Source organism: Rhododendron vialii, chromosome 11a (assembly GCF_030253575.1).
Source record: "Rhododendron vialii isolate Sample 1 chromosome 11a, ASM3025357v1".
In the NCBI taxonomy this organism is placed as follows: Eukaryota; Viridiplantae; Streptophyta; class Magnoliopsida; order Ericales; family Ericaceae; genus Rhododendron; species Rhododendron vialii.
Genome location: NC_080567.1, coordinates 6254559 through 6275252, shown reverse-complemented (window position 1 = coordinate 6275252; position 20694 = coordinate 6254559). Strand labels below are relative to the sequence as shown.

General features: G+C 40.6%; 2 protein-coding genes across 2 annotated transcripts; one reads left to right on the top strand and one right to left on the bottom strand.

Moving 5' to 3' along the window:
- Positions 1-15486: 15486 nt before the first annotated feature.
- Positions 15487-16484, top strand: LOC131306818 (uncharacterized). Its single transcript, XM_058333246.1, has 2 exons — positions 15487-15633; positions 16050-16484. Exons 1-2 carry the CDS (start codon positions 15487-15489, stop codon positions 16482-16484), a joined length of 582 nt encoding a protein of 193 aa, XP_058189229.1.
- Positions 16485-19458: 2974 nt separating this feature from the next.
- LOC131306817 (uncharacterized) lies at positions 19459-20336 on the bottom strand. The gene is made up of 2 exons (XM_058333245.1): positions 20174-20336; positions 19459-20045 (listed from the first exon to the last, which is right to left on the bottom strand). Exons 1-2 carry the CDS (start codon positions 20334-20336, stop codon positions 19459-19461), a joined length of 750 nt encoding a protein of 249 aa, XP_058189228.1.
- Positions 20337-20694: the final 358 nt, after the last annotated feature.

The window sequence follows — 20694 nt, the reverse complement described above, 5'->3', positions numbered from 1 at the left end:
ATGGCCATAGTATATTCTAGTGGACTTGGGGGTCGGTCTACATGCTTTGTGAATGGCAATGCTATGAATGAATGCGTTGATCCAGAATCAATCAAAATACGCGCTTCTTTACCAAAAATAGTGAGCATACCTGTGACAACATCTGGAGTTGCAATTGCATCTTGTCGATTCATAGCAAAGATTCTTCCTTGTGCTTTAGGTCTACCAACTGAACCACCACCACGGCTTTGATTTTTACCCTGAGAAGTACTTCCACCCATCTGAACGCTACCCGAAGATGATGCAGACCTCGATGTTCTGGGACAACTTGAAGCCAAATGTCCCGGATCCCCACATCTAAAACACCTACGGAATGATTCTGGTTTGGGACAATCTCGAATGAAATGATCAGGTGATCCACACCTATGACATGTAAGGGCATTGCTGCGACCACCAGAAAAAGTAGAACCCGTCTGACTTTGTTGCTTTGACACATTCGTTCGCTGTCCAGATTGGAATCCTCGAAATTGACTCCCACCATGGCTCTGAAAAGTAGAAGTTCCTCTCCCTTTATTTATGGATTGTTGGCCAAAGTTCCTTCCACCTGATGTAGATTCCGTTTTTCTTTTCTTATTCTGTTCCCTTTGTTCATTCAATAACCCCAAATCCCGCTCAAAGTTTGTTGCCACTTCGATCATATCCGCAAAATTATTTAACCGTTGATTTGCCACATAAGGCCGAAGTTCTATATTCAACCCATCCTCAAACATTCTGCACTTGTCCTCATCCGTGCTAACAAGATTCAAAGCAAAACGTGATAAGGTTGTAAACCAGGCTTCATACTCTGCTACCGTCATCTTCCCCTGTTCCAACTTCAAAAATTCCCGCCTCTGACCCATTTGGTAACTCCTTGAGAAATACTTTTCATGGAAAGCTTTGGTAAACATAGCCCAAGTGATGACCGTAGGTATAGGAGGAGCATCATTATTTTCAAGATTTGCCATTGGTGCAGACAATCTTTGTTTGGTAACTTCCCACCAACGTCGAGCATCTCCTTTTAACATAAAAGTAGCCAATAAAACCTTTTGTTCATCCGTCACAGCCATTATCTGAAAGATTTCCTCTAACTTTTTCATCCATTCCTCGGCATCAAGAGGGTTAGGCGGTCCATCAAACTCTGTAGGCCCAAGCTTTTTAAACCGACTATATATGGTGTCCCGCTCAGTGCGTGCCCCCAAAGAACTCGCTTGTGCGGCTGCCTGAAACTCGAAATATTTTGCCTGTTGAGTTGTTAACTGTATTATCGCTTCAAATATTCTACCATCCATGGTCGGCTGATTTTGTGCATTACTAGCATTTTCCCCTCCAGCATTATCATGTTGACCATCGTCCATTGCTAGATATACAAAAATTCATCAAATAACATCTCAAATAACAAAAGTAAATGCATGACATGTTTCACGATCATTCTATTCCTTCCCATCCCCACGGACACAAGACAAACACCCTATGGTCCACCACTAGTCTAAACACGGCTAGTCTACAGAATTTAAAACCTATGCTCTGATACCAACTGAAACGACCCGCTCTAGAAGGATTAGCCTAAACTGTCTTAAAGAAAGCTAAGCAACAAACTTAATAAAATTCATTCCATAAACGCAAGACAATGTCGAATAAGTAGATTACAACTGGCTTCCAAAATAAAATTTACAAGAGAACTATACAAGATGAGTTGCATCCACATAAGGTACGACAACTCTCCAAAAATTGATATCACAAAATGTACTATGCCAAAAGGACACCAAATCGACCCTCGTCCTCGCTCCTACAGCCTGTCAGACCAGTAGTGGACCAAAACTCTATTTCAGTTACCTGGAAGGATTGTGAGTGTTACTACTTCATTCAAGCAAAAAGCATAAAACAATTTACACGAGCAAACATGGATCGAGTAATGCTTTTAACCATATTTAGCAAGAAACAAGTTATTTTTCACAAACCATTAAATAAGCACAATATTTCAAGAAACCATAGGGTTGCTTCCCTCGCAACCAGGAGTTATGACGGTACCGTGACCCTGTGAACTGGGTACTTCCAACAATTTATACCCTGTTTGTGTACAGCAAACAGATAATTTATACCCTTCTTGTGTACATCAAGAAGAAGACAATTCCAACCAATAATACAACTATGGCATGCTCTTGAAATAAAATCATGTTTCAAGCAACTTGATCCATATCCACAACTGTCAAAAATACCCATCATTTGCAAGAAAAATGATAAGTTTATTTTTAGCTAGCCACTTCAATGAAAGAGCACACTCACCTTAGAGATTCAAAAGACAAAAGCGAAACGCCTCCTTCTCAACCTTGAGGTGGAGACTCGTCCCCCGATCCTAGAATATGAATGACACTACACTTAGTATATTTCATACACCAACTCATGTTAAAATGCAAGCAAAATGCAATAAAAATGATGGGTGATGTGCTTCAATGCTCAAAAGATGATGCAATGAGATTTGATACAAGAATTCCCAAGAATAAAGCTTAATCCATGGCCAACGTGTACGGTTCTGACCATATCCAATACATAATCGTGAATTCTAAGAATTTCACTTACACCGTTGAAAAGTAAACTTCTTCCTCTTCGAATCGGCAGGTCATTCATAAAAAATGGGGTTCGGGTAACCTTACTACGGCCTCGCGACTATAACTTAACAAAACACCAAAACTGGTGCAGAGACAGATTTTGGGTCAACTTTAACAGCAAATCTGTTATTGCTCAGGCATAACCACAGTGCATGGGTTGCACTGTTGGAAAGCTCTATAAGTCTAGTTTCTAGCAAAACAAGCGGAATGTGATTTCGAGTCTCGAGCTAGGAGATATGACTGTTTTCCCAACTTGTGTCAGTGCAGTCAGCAATGCGAGTTTCACAGCAGCAGTTCGGTGCGCGATTTTTAACTTTTTCCCCTCTTTGAAATAAATTTTGAAAATTTTACCCAATAAACTAGACATGCATATCCATCTCCAGTAACAATTCCAGAAAATTACAAGGTCGGAAATTCCATGAGAAAAATTCGCTAAGAACATGACAGATTCAGTCAAATTCAAGCTCTAATTGACAGAATTGAGACATGTCCCAAAGATGGACGAATTTGCTAGGTTAAAATCCATTCTCTCATGAACCAATTAGGATTTAACTACAAGAATATCCAGGTATAAACATGTTTGATCAAAACCCAAAACATAGATTATGTATAAAATAGGGTTTACCTTCAATTAGATAGATTTCCCCAATTCCTCCTCTTCTTCTTCTTCTTCTTCTTCTACTTCTTCTTCCTCTCTCTCTCTCTCTCTCTCTCTCTCTCTCTCTCTCTCTCTCTCTCTCTCTCTCTCTCTCTCTCTACGTGATACAAAAGAAAAGGTGGAGGGGTGTAGAATGGTGTAGAATACGGTAGAAGCTAGATTTATTAGGGAAAAGTTATCCCATGAGGTTGGGTGCATGGGTTCAAAAGGGTAATAATTCATCTTAACCCTTCATTCCACCTACCAAGTCAATCTCTTTTAATTAACTTAATCAAACCCTCAAATTAAATCATGTAACGCTAAACAATTTATGAATGAAATGTGAACGATAACCCAACACGTGTAACAATTAGCTAGCATGACCTATGCAACATAAAATTAAATGTCATATGTGATGCACGTGCATGCCCGGAACGGGTGTTACACACCATGCCGTACCCAAGGTTTCGTAAACCAACAATTCACAAATTCACCACCAATCAATCTCCAATCCATACATCACCACGGGTTCCAAGCCCGGAATCCAAATATCAGTCTCTCATTTTATTATCTTTTCCATTAATCCTACTTTTACGTCTAACAAGTTAAATCCGCACCTCGTAACCAACCCCGAGAACCTATTTGTCCAATCTACAAGTACAATAAAATATCACACAATTCCACATTTTAACTAAAAATAATTATCATGCCCACAACATTTAATCATGCGATAAAAACTAATCATGCGATAAAAACTAATCATGCGATAAGACTAGGATCAAACCGGAACTTGTAAACCTCGGGACTTTTCATACCATTTTCCTAGTGCACTAGGGTGGATCTACAAGCTATGCAAACTCAAGGGACTAATCCGTAATTATTCTAGCTAATTTTCCACAGTCCGGTGCTGTGACGGTCATTATTTCCAAAGCGAACTTCAACATTTCAGTGGCTTTTGCATTTCGGAAAAGAAAACAGGGGGTTTTGGGCCGAACTCGATCGAAGACCACGGGTTCGAATACTATCAAACCGAAACACTAAAATCATCATATAAACGTGATATATATATTAGGGAGGTGAGTTCCGAACTACCTCTCGCTTGGCAAAAAGATTTTCGGAGAGGTTCCGTGGCGGTTCGGAGCGACGGCGGCGGGCTCAGTCGGAAGGTGGTAGTGCTACAGTTGTGGTGACCCGGCTGGTGCGGAGGAAAGAGGAGGAGATGGTGGTGCACGGCTGTGAGGAGGTGGTAAGGTTACGGTGGTGAGGATTTCAGTTCGGAGGAGAATGGAGGTGGTCTTGGTGGTGCCGAGGTGGAGTTCGGCTAAGAAGAGGAATGGAGGAGGCGGTGGCCGGGTGATGATGGCGGAAAAGATGGTGATGGCGGAAGGTGATGGTGTGCTGGGTGTAGTTGCTGGGCACCAGGGAAATGAAATGGAATGAATACTTTAATGGGCTTGGATTTTTGCCTAAGGGGTATTAACATGTGGATAATTATGTGGTGTCATATTGTGAGGAAATTGGGGAGTAAAAAATGGGATTTTGTTCCCTCCCTCAGCCGCACCAATTTAAAAAAAAGATGGGAAGGTTTTGTCCGGATCAACACACACACATGGAAAAAATACTCGTCGGGTACGCGCGGGTACGCGCGCACACGACCGATTACGAAAATAAAATTGGTGTGACGACATAAATAATTTTTCGAACAAGATAATTGATTTTTTTATTTTTTTATTTATAATTAGTATTATTTATTTAAAAAAATATCGGGTCTTTACATCATATCCATAAAAATTTCAATAAATTTTTCCACCATATCCAAAAAAATGGCCATCATGCATCGTTGAAATGTGGCCGATGCATTGCACAAACCAAAGGGCATCCTCCGATAGGCAAATATTCCATACGGGCAAGTGAAAGTGGTTTTTTCTTGATCCTCTGGTGAAATTGAGATTTGATTGTACCCTGAGTATCCATCTAGAAAACAATAATAAGCATGACCAGCGAGCCATTCCAACATTTGATCAATGAAAGGAAGCGGAAAGTGATCTTTTCGTGTGGCATCATTGAGCTTGCAGTAGTCTATGCACACTCTCCAACCCGTGACCGTTCTTGTTGGAATGAGTTCATTATTTTTATTCTCTACCACCGTCACTCCTCCCTTCTTAGGCACTACTTGCACTGGACTTACCCATGGGCTATCAGAAATAGGGTAAATAATTCCAGCATCCAACAATTTGAGAACTTCTTTTTTTACAACTTCTTGCAAGTTTGGATTAAGTCTCCTTTGTGGCTGCACTGTAGGCTTATGGCTCTCTTCCATTAAAATCTTGTGCATGCAAAGTGAAGGGCTTATTCCCTTAACATCGGCTATTGTCCATCCTAAAGCTTTCTTGTGTGCTCTTAAAACTCGAAGTAACTTCTCTTCTTCAAGACCTGTCAAAGATGAAGAAATTATTACGGGTAACGAAGAATAATGTAAATAAGCATATTTAAGATGAGAAGGAAGAGGTTTCAGTTCTAAAGAAGGGGTCTCAATAATGGATGGCTTTTGTGGCGTAGTGCTTTCGCCCAATGTTAAGTATTCCAGCTTCCCTTTTGGCAAGTAAGGCGGAGATGCTTCCAAGTAGTGTGCAAAATTGCTTATTTTGGAATTGTCGGAATCGGTAGTGCCAGATTGAAAAAGACATGCCTCAAGTGGTTCGTCAAGATGACTCTCTTCAAAATTTTCTACCACAAGTTCATCAATCACTTCTACGTTGAAGCATGTATCAATTGTTGACGGATATTTCATTACTTCAAACACATCAAATGTAACTTGTTCATCTTGCACCCGTAGTATTAGTTTCCCTTGTTGCACATCTATTAGAGTTCTTCCTATGGCTAAGAACGGTCGACCAAGAAGAAGTGGGATTTCTCGATCTTCCTCCATATCTAAAACGATAAAATCTGCAGGAAAAATAAATTTGTCCACTTTAACAAGAACATCCTCTACTATGCCTCTTGGTCGTTTAATGGACCGGTCTGCCAATTGAAGTGAAACGGTAGTGTCCTTGATCTCTCCTATCCCCAATTGCCTGAAAATAGAAAAAGGCATCAGATTTATGCTAGCACCTAAATCACATAAAGCTTTTCCAAAATAGGAGTTTCCAATGGTGCAAGGAATAGTAAAACTCCCTGGATCTTTAAGCTTTGGTGGCAACTTATTTTGTAAAATGGCAGTGCACTCTTCAGTTAACATCACGGTCTCATGCTCTTCTAATTTCTTCTTTTTTGATAGAATCTCCTTCAGGAATTTCGCATAGCTAGGCATTTGTTCCAAAGCATCTGCAAAAGGAATGTTAATATGCAATTTTTTAAAAACATCCAGGAATTTAGAAAATTGCTTATCTAGCTTATTTTTTTGAAGTTTTTGAGGAAAAGGTATAGGAGGAACATGAGGAGAAATATGAGAAGAAGAAACGGGAGGATTTTTCGAGTTTTTCACTGTTTGGCTCGGAATAGGGGGCGGCGAAGCAGACTTCATTGTGGGTGCGGCAGTCTCAATACCTCGGCCTTCTTTTTCAGAATTTTTCTCTTTCTCTTGTAAATTAAGCTCCCCAACAACGGCGCCAAAAACTTCTTGTGAAAATTCGCAAGTGCAAAAAATCGTAACAAGTAATATTGTGATAAAGAATGATGTCAAACCCACGAGGACTACTTACCTATTGTAATTGTTCTAGTTTTGAATTATTTGGAATCAATAGCAGTGAAGGATTTTGATTTGAAAAATAAAAATAACTAAAAGTAATTTCAACAACTGAAGATTTGACCGAACACTTAAAGAGAATAAGCTTTCACTCAAGAAGAAAAATACTAAGGCATTCGACTCACCTAACCAATCCAATCCCAAATCCTAACCTTGCGATAAGTGAATTATAGTCCTATTTGACAGTGAGAAATTCAAACCTTTCTAAGACCCTCTCTTGAGTAGAATTAGGACTACCCAACGTACAAAAATCCGTGATATGTCTATGCCAATTTAAGAGCATTTGAGCCCATTAAGATTAACAATATTTCTCATATAAGCTTCACAAATTACGTTGGCACATTCTTGTCTTTCGTTCAATTCATGGCATACATCATACGAAGCTAAACTACATGCACCATATCTCGAATTAGCATGCACAACACATCACTCAAATATTGGCCAGATTATTGAGAGCACTAAATACCATGACGTAAACTCAAAAAGACTGATAAAATTATGATAACATAAAAGATTCGGAATTGTCATGGAGAGGCTACATTGTAGCCTTAGCAATAGATATTAGTTCTGTAACGACTCAAAATTTTAATGAATAAAAATTTCGTTTTATATTGGAATTTCTTTTTAATTAATTAGTATTGCTTTTAAATTTCCTTTTAAATTTCTATAATCCGTCTTAATTAAAGTTTGGTCCTTAAAATTTATATTTCTTGACTAGAAATCCTACGTGGCAAGTAGAATTAGTTTTCAACCCATTAGTTGGAAGAACTGGACTACCAATTCACCTAGTTACAATCTCGTAACCATAGATGTACCTTTTTGACCATCTTTGAGCCTTGTGAAACCCTCCAAACCCTAATTGAACCCTTGGACCTTAAGAAGTAATCATATTATACTTCATGACTAGTCTTTTCAAACCTTATTCAACATTATTATCCTTCTACCCTTTGGATAATAAATGTTAGGGCAAATTTTATCCCTTGGGTAATAGAAGTAAGTCACCCACCAAAGTCACTTCCCTAGATTTTTCTAGGTTCTTATATATAGGTATATGTACCTCATAGATTATTTTAAGCATGCCATCTTAGATTTCTTCTACCAACTCAAGTTATATATTTAGGTACCTTGTACTAATGAGAGATGGTGAGATATGGGAGAGACTTCGAGAGTACCTTGACATGATCTTCTTACATCCTTACAACCCATTTCTTTATACTTCTCCAAGTCAAATCTACCCACCATTGTCCTTATATATATATACTTACTAAACCAAATCTTGAACCATCCCTTCTTTCTTCCATCAAATCTTCCTAAAACCTAACCCAAAAGTACAAAATCTAGTCATTCATGCCTAAAATATTGATAGTTACTTGCACTTTACCCTTCTACTTACCACCATACCATGTCTTGAAGTAACAAAGCAAGAAAAAAAATCAAAGATAGGAGAGAGAGAGAGATTTCGGGTGAGAGAGTGAGAGAGAGAACCCTTTTCCTATAAATAGCAAGCTCATCTCAAGCCATTCTCACACCTTCACTCCTTGCTCTCACTTCTCTCTAGGATTTCTAAGCTTTCTTAGTTCCAAAGTTCAAGTTTCTTTAAGTTTCTTGAAGTTCTTGAGAGCTACCACCAAACCACCTCCAAAAATCACCCCTAGATCTTTAAAGTAGCCTAGTTTAGTTAGCAAAATTGTTTCTAGGAAGAGAAAATCCATTTCTCTTCCTTTTGAAGCAATTCGGAGTCGTTAAGCCGCCGATTCGCAAAACCGACGACCAATTCTCAAAACCAACCTACCGCTAAGAAGAAAGGTAGAGTCTCTTGTCCACCAACTCAATGTATAACATAGAAGCGTATATTGGAAAGAATAACGTAGAATCTTCTTAAACCCTATCTCTAAGTATATAAGGTTATCTATCACTTATAATGTTTGGAACGCATGATAGTTAACAAACTTATTTTGCTAATTGGAAGTATGAGCATGATTAGAATAACCGACTTTTACTTCAATAAACATATGTTGTTTTGAACTTCCCACAAAAGAGGAAAGAACGGATTTTGAAAGATAGAAACTTATCGCTTGTTTAGAAGTATTCGTATTTTGATCTTATGATGGTTATGAGCATGTATACATAATTGTTAGAATTACTTGTCTTGTGGTGTGCTAAAGCATAAATGATTTTCACTCCAAAGGCATTCGTACACGTGACGTTATGCTTTAAGTTGTGATTTGAGCATGATAATTAATATGGAGTTGGATGATCTTGCTAGTTTAGTTTCAAGATTACAATGAATGATTTATGTTCACTTTTGTAAAAAGTCCTACCATGGAGTCTATGCATGAAAACGTGACACGGAAATCGAGAAAGTTAGAAACATGACACCTAGGGTGTGGTTAATGAAAATGCGTGTTTTGAAAAGGTGAAATGTTTTGGAAATCGCAATGTGGCCGGACGTGGTAGCCCATTGTTTGGTGTGTGTTTTGTTTGCCAATGGGAACCTGGTGCGGCGAAACCATTGTGAGGATACTCGGGAGACCGAAACGGCGGAACCGAGGTTGGGTGTGTGGCTTGGTTATCCACGGAGAGGAGCCTATGCAAAGTTTGTCAGTGGGAACCTGGTGCAGCGGAACCATTGTGAGGATACTCGGGAGACTGGAATGGCGGAACCGAGGTTGGGTGTGTTAAAATAACGATTTTGAAAATGTTGATTTGGTTAACGAAAGGTGAAACCAGTGACACGATTTACAAAATGACGCATAGGAGAAACTCGAAAATCACGGACACCAACGATAGTGAATAGTGAATGCGGATGTGTCATTGTTATCTGTTTGTTAGATATGTATGTACTAAGTAGAAATTGTTAATAATATGTCCTAATGTTAATAAGTTGAGGGTTAGTAGGTATGGGTTATTCTATTGAGCTTTTATAGCTCATGGTGTTACCTTTGGTGCCCCTGACATATTATATTGGCGGCGACACTGGTATAATGTGTTAGATCTTATAAATGAACAGGGTGAACTCTACATCTTGGAAGCTGAGGAGCTGGCCAGGTTGGAGGAACAAGCGGAGCAGTAGATAGGAACCCTAGTTCCCCCTCCTTTTGTTTATTAAAAGTACTCTTATGATGTTATGATGTAATAATGAGCCAAACTCTATTTAGATTTTCAATAAAAATTCCTATTTAACGTTCCCAAAATTAGGGCGTTACAACTTTGTATCAGAGGTTTAGGTTCAAAACCTCGGCCATGGGTAGAATGGGTAGAACCGTAAGATAGTTTGATAGTTGCACAAACGTAAATTGAGTTTAAGTTTACCGTCCCAAATTGGGTGGAATTCTGACACAACAATCTTCGGATTGAAGCAAAGTGTGAAAATTGGCAGTACTACCGAGCTGGGAATTCCCGAACAATTGGATGATGACTTAAATCTAGAATTGAATGCGGAACTTAGAAACTCGAAAGCATTTTTGGTGTTAGTAAACCTTTGTCTAAAAACATTACTAATTGAGGTTTAAAACTCTTTCCTTGTAGATGAATCACATGAGTCCCTACCAAGTCAAACTACTAGCTGAAGCTCACCAACTTGCAAGCACCATAAGATGCATGACAAACCAACTAGTGGGAGATCCTTATTTTCCCTATGCCTTCCCCTACACTCATGACTTCTACCAAAATCATGGCACCCTTATACTTCCCGTAAATGAGGAGGAAGTAGATGATACCGAAGCAGTACCCGTTCTAGTCCAAATAGCACCCCCCAATGATGTGGAATTTCTAATTGAGGAGAACGATGCCGAAGCAGCCCCCGACCTAGTTCCAATAGCACCCCCCGATAACATGGTTGAGGAAGTTAAGGAGGATCTCGAAGAAGATCCCGAAGAGTTCCAGAAGAGGAACCAATGGGTTGGGAATTTGACGATGAGGAAATATTGATTTATGGAGAGGAACCGGCAGAGTGGGTTATGCCCGACTTCATGGATATACCTGCTGACTCTGGAGATGTACCACCACCACCTTTCGAGACCGACATAGGCGCATATAGAGTCGAATTCCTGGACATCTTCTAGACTTGTTAGGAAGACTTAGCATGTGGTTGGACCTTTTGTTGTAATCAAGATGCAGTAGGAAGATTAGGCTATTATAAGCCATCTATGTTATACTCGTTTTATTAAGTAATGAAAGACTTGTGTTTTCTATTGGTATATGATCACTGTTCATGTGTACTTGTATCTTATACTTAATTGTGTGCAATCCTCTCCTTTCACCGTTAAGTCTAATATATAATCTTCTTTAATGTTATAGATGTCGAACAAACCACGAGGAGGATGCCCACCCTTTACCCCGCGAGCATTGGCCGACTACCGGTCATTGCTAGCACCCAAGTACGCAGGACCAACACCCCCACCTGAGGATGACATGGAGCTCTATAAAGTTTCAATCACTTGGGAGATGCCCCTACTAGTCACAACACCCGAGAACATTCTACCTACCCACGTCCCTGCACCCCTTGTGCAGAACTTCGGGCAACCATTTGACTATATTATGTCTGACTCGAAATTGGAGGCTACAATGCTGAATCTCTCCCAGTACCACCTAGAACCACTGGAAGAACCACCTGTCCTAACTATGGAAGAACTGCTCGCACAGGAACGTGAGAATTTTCTTAGAGCCAGGACCGCTGCCGAGAGGAGCTACAAGATATGGCTAAGAGAAGTTTTTGGAATCAGTCCACCCTAGAGTGTTATGGCCACAGAGTAGAATAAAGCTTTGTAAGCCATAAGATCATGTAGTAGGAGTATGTAGTATCGTTTCCATTTGTATTAGGAAATCTTATCTTAAGTCTATTTGCCTTGTAGTAGAACTCTATGTTCTGATTGTAATGTCTTGCTTATCTATGAAAAGCTTGCTTTGTTTTAAGAGTACTGTTGCATATTATATGATAAATTGCATTTAGCTTCTAGAAAGATATAACATCTGCAAAAGGAAAATTGTTTAGATAGACTAAAACTCCCCCTTTTCAATTTTTACTCGTAGATGGTGAATCGACGCAACGGAGTGGGACATGATAACGGAGAACCGTCTCACGCAAACCCCGACTTAGCCCAAATCATGCAAGCGTTCATAACAGCCTTGAACGCCAACCGCCAAGCCAAAACCATGACGATGGACCTATGACCCAAACCCGAGTGATCAACGAGTTTTGCAAACGTAGACCCCCAACTTTTCAAAGAGATACCAATCCCGTCGTGGCTGAGACATGGCTATATGAGGTCAAAATGATCCTCAGAACCTTAGGGATCACCTAAGATGGAGATCCCGTGGCCTTGGCCACATACCAGCTGAAAGGAGAAGCCCACTACTGGTGGGATCTGATGGAGGCAACCCATGCCATAGCCACCATGACTTTTGACGAGTTTGAAACTCTGTTTCTCCACAAGTACTTTTCCACAAGTACTTTTCCACGCCTCTTCGTCAGGCCAAGAAACAAGAGTTCCTAAACCTGAAACAAGGAACAATGACCGTTACCCAATACGCGGCCAAATTTTCTAAGAACTATCTCATTACGCCCAAACTGCCATTGCAACTGAGGACAAGAAGGCAAGAAGGTTTGAGTGGGGGCTGACAACTGCTAGAAGGGCTGTGGTGGCTCAGGCCTTTCCCACCTATACCGGTATTGTGAAGTGTGCTCTTCGACTGGAGAGTGAGGAGATTGACTTCAAAACCCGATGGACGAAGGCGACAGGCAACACTGGTGGACCGATCCGAACTCAACCTCCCAACAACAACCACGGACCCTACCCTACCAAACCCTTTACCCCATCTCAAAACAACCAACCATGGAAAACTGTTGCATCAGGGCGTGGTGAACCGCAGAGGGGCAGCCAAAACAAAGCATCAGTTCAATGCTTCAATTGTCAGGCCATGGGCCACTACAAGCGGGAATGCCCTCAACCCCAGAGGGAAAAGAATGGGAACTTTGGAGGCTAGAGAGCTCAACAGCCGGGACAGACTGGATTTGGAAAGGAAAATCCCGGAGGCCCATCACAGCAGCTGAATGGGCAGAACAAGGGGAAACAGCTGATGGGAACGCAACAGAGCACTGGAGGGCGCATCTTCACGCTACAAACAGAGGAGCAAGAGTAGGATCCCTCTGTGATCCAAGGTACATTATTATTGTACAGTACCTACGTGCAAGCTTTGTTTGACTCTGGAGCATCACATTCGTTTATATCTTCTGCCTGCGTAACTGCCCTAGCACTAGAAACAGAACCCCTAAGTATGAGTACAAAAGTCACATCGCCGTTGGGGGGGAGTATAGTTGTTAATCTAGTGTGTATAGGGTGCGAGATAGAAATAGCCAACCTGCGTCTAACCTGTGACCTCAGAGTGATCGACATAGTGGATTTCGACGTAATCCTTGGAATGGACTGGCTATCAGCTCACTGAGCGGTCATAGATTGCCATCAGAAGATGGTGACAGCTCATACCTCTGAAGGGACTCATTTTTTATTAAAGAGGGATAGACACATGGCAAGTTCAACGACAAAGAGATCCAGGTGGCAGAATCAACTATTTGGATGACAAGCTAGTCTCCAAATGGAAGAAACCGACCAGATGGAATTGGGATTACCGCACATCGTTTACGAGTACGCCGATGTTTTCCCTGAAGAACTTTCGGGCTTACCACCTCATAGAGAGATAGACTTCTCTATAGAACTCCAACTAGGAACAACACCAATCTCTATGGCACCGTACCGAATGGCCCCTGCAGAACTAAGGGAGCTCAAAACCCAATTGCAGGAGCTATTAGACAAAGGATTCATCAGACCAAGTACATCACCATGGGGAGCGCCTACATTGTTCGTGAAGAACAAAGAAGGAACACTTCGATTGTGTATTGACTATAGGAAGTTAAACCAAGTCACAGTCAAGAATCAATATCCGTTGCCTAGGATCGATGACCTATTTAATCAATTAAGAGGAGCAACTTGGTTTTCTAAAATCGATCTCCGATCAGGCTATCATCAGTTAAGGATTCGGGATGGGGATATCGCCAAGACAGCATTCCGCACGAGATACGGACACTACGAGTTTGTAGTGATGCTGTTCGGGTTGACCAACGCTCCGGCAGTATTCATGTGTCTCATGAACAAGATCTTTCAGCCCTACTTAGACAAATTTGTAGTGGTGTTCATTGACGACATCTTGATATACTCCGCCAATAAGGAGGAGCACGAAGAACACCTTCGGATAGTGCTACAAGTACTCCGAGACAGCCAACTCTATGCCAAGGCAAGTAAATGCGAGTTTTGGCTAGAAGTGGTTAAGTTCTTGGGGCACGTAGTATCCAAAGACGGAATTGCGGTGGACGAAAGTAAGGTTGAAGCAGTACTGAATTGGAAACAACCGACCTCAGTATTCAAAATCATAAGTTTTCTAGGATTGGTTGGGTATTACCGAAGATTCATATAGGACTTCTCAACCCTAGCCAAACCAATGACCAGGCTGACTCAGAAAGAGTGAAGTTGGATTGGAATGATGCCTGTGAGAAGTCTTTCCAGGAACTGAAAAAGAGACTGACCAGTGCACCGATACTCATCATTTCCGAAGGAGGTGTAGATTATATGGTTTACTGCGACGCGTCAAGAGATGGATTGGGATGCGTGCTGATGCAGAATGGAAAAGTTGTAGCCTACAGATCCCGACAACTTCGACCGCACGAGAGGAATTACCCTACCCACGACCTAGAATTGGCTACAGTAGTATTCGCCCTCAAATTCTGGCGTTACTATCTGTGGGGAGAACAATTCAAAGTTTTCACCGACCACAAAGCCTCAAATATCTGTTCACTCAGAAGGAGTTGAACCTGAGATAGCGTCGATGGATGGAATACTTGGAGGACTACAAATTTACGCTCTAGTATCACCCTGGCAAAGCCAATGTGGTAGCTGACGCTCTAAGCCGAAAGGATAAGGCACAAAAGGTCAAGACATCTATTAAGGAATGGGAGATGGTGGACACCCTCAACGAGTTCAACCTACGACCATCATCAGAAGACTGAAATGCTCGATTGTACGCTCTAGTTGCTGAACCGGCACTTCACCGAGAAATCTTACTAGCCCAAACCTTTGAACATGATTGTGAGTTCATTCAGTATCGAATCCGAGAAGGAAAGGCGCTACTAGGATGGACAATCGAGAAGGATAATAGCCTGAGATTCAAGGGAAAGGTGTTCGTACCTAATATTGGGACCTGCGAAGAACGTAGCCCAATTTGTATCAACCTGCCTAGTGTGTCAACAAGTCAAGGCTGAACATCAAAAACCGAGAGGAGATCTCCAACCTTTACCAATACTAACCTGGAAGTGGGAGCACATCTCAATGGACTTCGTGACTAGACTGCCAAGATCCGCCAAGTCCAACACAGCCATTTGGGTAATTGTGGATCAACTCACCAAATTCGCGCATTTTCTGCCTGTTAAGATGACAGAGAACGTGGAACAACTGAGCCTATTGTATATTCGTGAGATTGTACGCCTACATGGAATACCCCTCTCGATTATATCTGATAGGGATCCACGTTTCATTTCACACTTTTGGAAAGGATTGCAGAAGGCATTGGGAATAGACGTAAGGCTTAATATGGCCTTCCACCCATAAACAGATGGACAAACGGAGAGGACAATTTAGACATTGGAAGACATGCTAAGAGCCTGTGCCTTGGATTTTTCCGAAAATTGGGAACAACACTTGCCATTAGTAGAGTTTGCCTACAACAACAACTATCAAAGTGCTGAAGAAACTAGTCCATGACTTAAAGGGTCAGCATTACTTCAAGAAAAGAAAGTGCAGTGGTCAGGGAGTATGCTAGTGTAAGGAAAGATGCGAAAAGAGAGGAAGGGACGCAGAAAGACGAACCGAAAGAATACCAGGCATACACAGCTAGTAAGAGGTGCAGAGAAATCCCAAAAAGAATTTGAGTATCGAGATGGCACCATACGAAGCCCTATACGGTCGACCCTGTCGATCTCCAATCTGCTGAACAGATGCTGGGGAAAACGGGATTGATTGGGCCTGACATAGTACGGGATACCATGGAGAAGGTCAAAACCATCAGGCAAAGAATCCAGACCTCTCAAAGCCAACAGAAGAGTTATGCGGATAAAAGGAACCGACCATTAACCTTCGCAGTCGGAGATTATGTATTCCTGAAGATCAGACCAAAGAAAGGAGTCATTAGATTTGGGAAAAAGGGAAAGTTGTCCCCACGCTACATTGGACCTTTTGACATCGTGGTCAAAATCGGGAAGGTTGCGTATCGTCTAGTGCTGCAGCCACAGCTAGATAGAGTACATAACGTGTTCCACATTTCAATGCTCTGCAAGTATCTCGCGTTGCCCACGCATGTCCTCAATTGGGAAGACCTCACAATCGAAGAAGATGCGACGTACAAAGAAGAACCAATAGAAATTCAGGACTGAAGTGAAAAGACAATCGGAAACAAGACTGTCAAGTTGGTATGAGTTTTCTGGAAGCACCGCGGTTCTGAAGAGACCACATGGGAAAGAGAAGAAACCATGAAGGCAAATTACCCCCACCCATTCGAATCCAAGCGTGCACCTAATTTCGAGGACGAAATCGTTTAAGGGGGATAGTTTGTAAAGACTCGAAATTTTAATGAATAAAAATTTCGTTATATAATGGAATTTCTTTTTAATTAATTAGTATTGCTTTTAAAATTCTATAATCCGTCTTAATTAAAGTTTAGTCCTTAACATTTATATTTATTGACTAGAAATCCTACGTGGCAAGTAGAATTAGTTTTCAACCCATTAGTTGGAAGAACCGGACTACCAATTCACCTAGTTACAATCTCCTAACCATAGATGTACCTTTTTGACCATCTTTGAGCCTTGTGAAACCCTCCAAACCCTAATTGAACCCTTGGACCTTAAGAAGTAATCATATTATACTTCATGACTAGTCTTTTCAAACTTATTCAACATTATTATCCTTCTACCCTTTGGATAATAAATGTTAGGGAAAATTTTATCCCTTGGGTAATAGAAGTAAGTCACCCACCAAAGTCACTTCCCTAGATTTTTTCTAGGTATTTATATATAGGTATATGTACCTCATAGATTATTTTAAGCATGCCATCTTAGATTTCTTCTACCAACTCAAGTTATATATATAGGTACCTTGTACTAACGAGAGATGGTGAGATATGGGAGAGACTTCGAGAGTACCTTGACATGATCTTCTTACATCCTTACAACCCATTTCTTTATACTTCTCCAAGTCAAATCTACCCACCATTGTCCTTATATATATATACTTACTAAACCTAATCTTGAACCATCCCTTCTTTCTTCCATCAAATCTTCCTAAACCCTAACCCAAAGTACAAAATCTAGTCATTCATGCTTAAGATATTGATAGTTACTTGCACTTTACCCTTCTACTTACCACCATGCCATGCCTTGAAGTGACAAAGCAAGAAAAAAAATCAAAGATAGGAGAGAGAGAGAGATTTCGGGTGAGAGAGAGAGAGAGAGAGAGAACCCTTGGCCTATAAATAGCAAGCTCGTTTTAAGCCATTCTCACACCTTCACTCCTTGCTCTCACTTCTCTCTAGGATTTCTAAGCTTTCTTAGTTCCAAAGTTCAAGTTTCTTTAAGTTTCTTGAAGTTCTTGAGAGCTACCACCAAACCACCTCCAAAAACCACCCCTAGATCTTTAAAGTAGCCTAGTTTCGTTCGCAAAATTGTTTCTAGGAAGAGAAAATTTTCTCTTCCTTTCGAAGCAATTCGGAGTCGTTACGCCGCCGATTCGCAAAACCGACGACCAATTCTCAAAACCGACCTACCGCTAAGAAGAAAGGTAGAGTCTCTTGTCCACCAACTCAACGTATAACATAGAACCGTATATTGGAAAGTATAACGTAGAATCTTCTTAAACCCTATCTCTAAGTATGTAAGGTTATCTATGACTTATAATGTTTGGAACGCATGATAGTTAACAAACTTATTTTGCTAATTGGAAGTATGAGCATGATTAGAATAACTGACTTTTACTTCAATAAACATATGTTGTTTTGAACTTCCCACAAAAGAGGAAAGAACAGATTTTGAAAGATAAAAACTTATCGCTTGTTTAGAAGCATTCGTATTTTGATCTTATGATGGTTATGAGCATGTATACATAATTGTTAGAATTACTTGTCTTGTGGTGTGCTAAAGCATAAGTGATTTTCACTCCAAAGGCATCCGTACATGTGGCGTTATGCTTTAAGTTGTGATTTGAGCATGATAAGTAATATGGAGTTGGATGATCTTGCTAGTTTAGTTTCAAGATTACAATGAATGATTTATGTTTACTTTTGTGAAAAGTCCTACCGTGGAGTCTATGCATGAAAACGTGACTCAAAAATCGAAAAAGTTAGAAACATGACAGCTAGGGTGTGGTTAATGAAAATGCGTGTTTTGAAAATCTGAAATGTTTCGGAAACCGCAATGTGGCCGGACGTGGTAGCCCATTGTGTGGTGTGTGTGTTTTGTGTGCCAATGGGAACCCAGTGCGGCGGAACCATTGTGAGGATACTCGGGAGACCGGAACGGCGGAACCGAGGTTGGGTGTGTGGCTTGGTTATCCGCGGAGAGGAGCCAATGCAAAGTGTGCCAATGGGAACCCAGTGCGGCGGAACCATTGTAAGGATACTCCGGAGAGCGGAACAGCAGAACCGAGGTTGGGTGTGTTAAAATGACGATTTTGAAAATGTTGATTTGGTTAATGAAAGGTGAAACCAGTGACACGGTCTACGAAATGACGCATAGGAGAAACTCAAAAATCACGAACACCAACGATAGTGAATAGTGAATAGTGAATGCGGATGTGTCATTGTTATCTGTTTGTTAGATATGTATGTACTAAGTAGAAATTGTTAATAATATGTCCTAATGTTAGTAAGTTGAGGGTTAGTGGGTATGAGTTATTCTATTGAGCTTTTGTAGCTCATGGCGTTACCTTTGGTAACCCTGACACATTATATTGGCGGCGACGCTGGTATAATGTGTCAGATCTTATAGATGAACATGATGAACTCTACGCCTTGGAAGCTTTTAGAACTGGCCAGGATGGAGGAACAAACGGAGCAGTAGATAGGAACCCTAGTTCCCCCTCCTTTTGTTTATTAAAAGTACTCTTATGATGTTATGAAGTAATAATGAGTCAGACTCTATTGAGATTTTCAATAAAATTTCCTATTTAACGTTCCCAAAATTAGGGGCGTTACAAGTTCATAATAGAATCAAAACAACCCATAATATTTCTGCTATGCATAATGAAAATTGTGCGAAAAGAAGGTGAAGAGTTTGGAAGGAAACTATATGTAGATCGAAATCTGTCGACAAACTCCAATTCGGCCTTTGTCTTCTTCTTCCTTTTCCCAAACTTCTAATTCTTCTCCAATGGTGAAAAAAACTCTTTTCTCCAGGCTCTATCGTACCCCAACTTTTCTTCTTCAAGGCCTGTCAAAGATGAAGAAATTATTACGGGTAAAGAAGAATCATGTAAATAAGCATATTTAAGATGAGAAGGAAGAGGTTTCAGTTCTAAAGAAGGGGTCTCAATAATGGATGGCTTTTGTGGCGTAGTGCTTTCGCCCAATGTTAAGTATTCCAACTTCCCTTTTGGCAAGTAAGGCGGAGATGCTTCCAAGTAGTGTGCACAATTGCTTATTTTGGAATTGTCGGAATCGGTAGTGCCGGATTGAACAAGACATGCCTCAAGTGGTTCGGCAAGATGACTCTCTTCAAAATTTTCTACCACAAGTTCATCAATCACGTCTATGTTGAAGCATGTATCAGTTGTTGACGGATATTTCATTGCTTCAAACACCTCAAATGTAACTTGTTCATCTTGCACCCGTAGTATTAGTTTCCCTTGTTGCACATCTATTAGAGTTCTTCCTGTGGCTAAGAACGGTCGACCAAGAAGAAGTGGGATTTCTCGATCTTCCTCCTTATCTAAAACGATAAAATCTGCAGGAAAAATAAATTTGTCCACTTTAACAAGAACATCCTCTACTATGCCTCTTGGTCGTTTAATGGACCGGTCTCCTAATTGAAGTGAAACGGTAGTGTCCTTGATCTCTCCTATCCCCAATCACCTGAAATAGAAAAAGGCATCAGATTTATGCTAGCACCTAAATCACATAAAGCTTTTCCAAAATAGGAGTTTCCAATGGTGCAAGGAATAGTAAAACTCCCTGGATCTTTAAGCTTTGGTGGCAACTTATTTTGTAAAATGGCAGTGCACTCTTCAGTTAACATCACGGTCTCATGCTCTTATAATTTCTTCTTTTTTGATAGAATCTCCTTCAGGAATTTCGCATAGCTAGGCATTTGTTCCAAAGCATCTGCAAAAGGAATGTTAATATGCAATTTTTTAAAAACATCCAGGAATATAGAAAATTGCTTATCTAGCTTATTTTTTTGAAGTCTTTGAGGAAAAGTTATGGGAGGAACATAAGGAGAAATATGTGAAGAAGAAACGGGAGGATTTTTTAAGTTTTTCACTGTTTGGCTCGAAATAGGGGGCGGCGAAGCAGACTTGGGTGTGGGTGCGGCAGTCTCAATACCTCGGCCTTCTTTTTCAGAATTTTTCTCTTTCTCTTGTAAATTAAGCTCC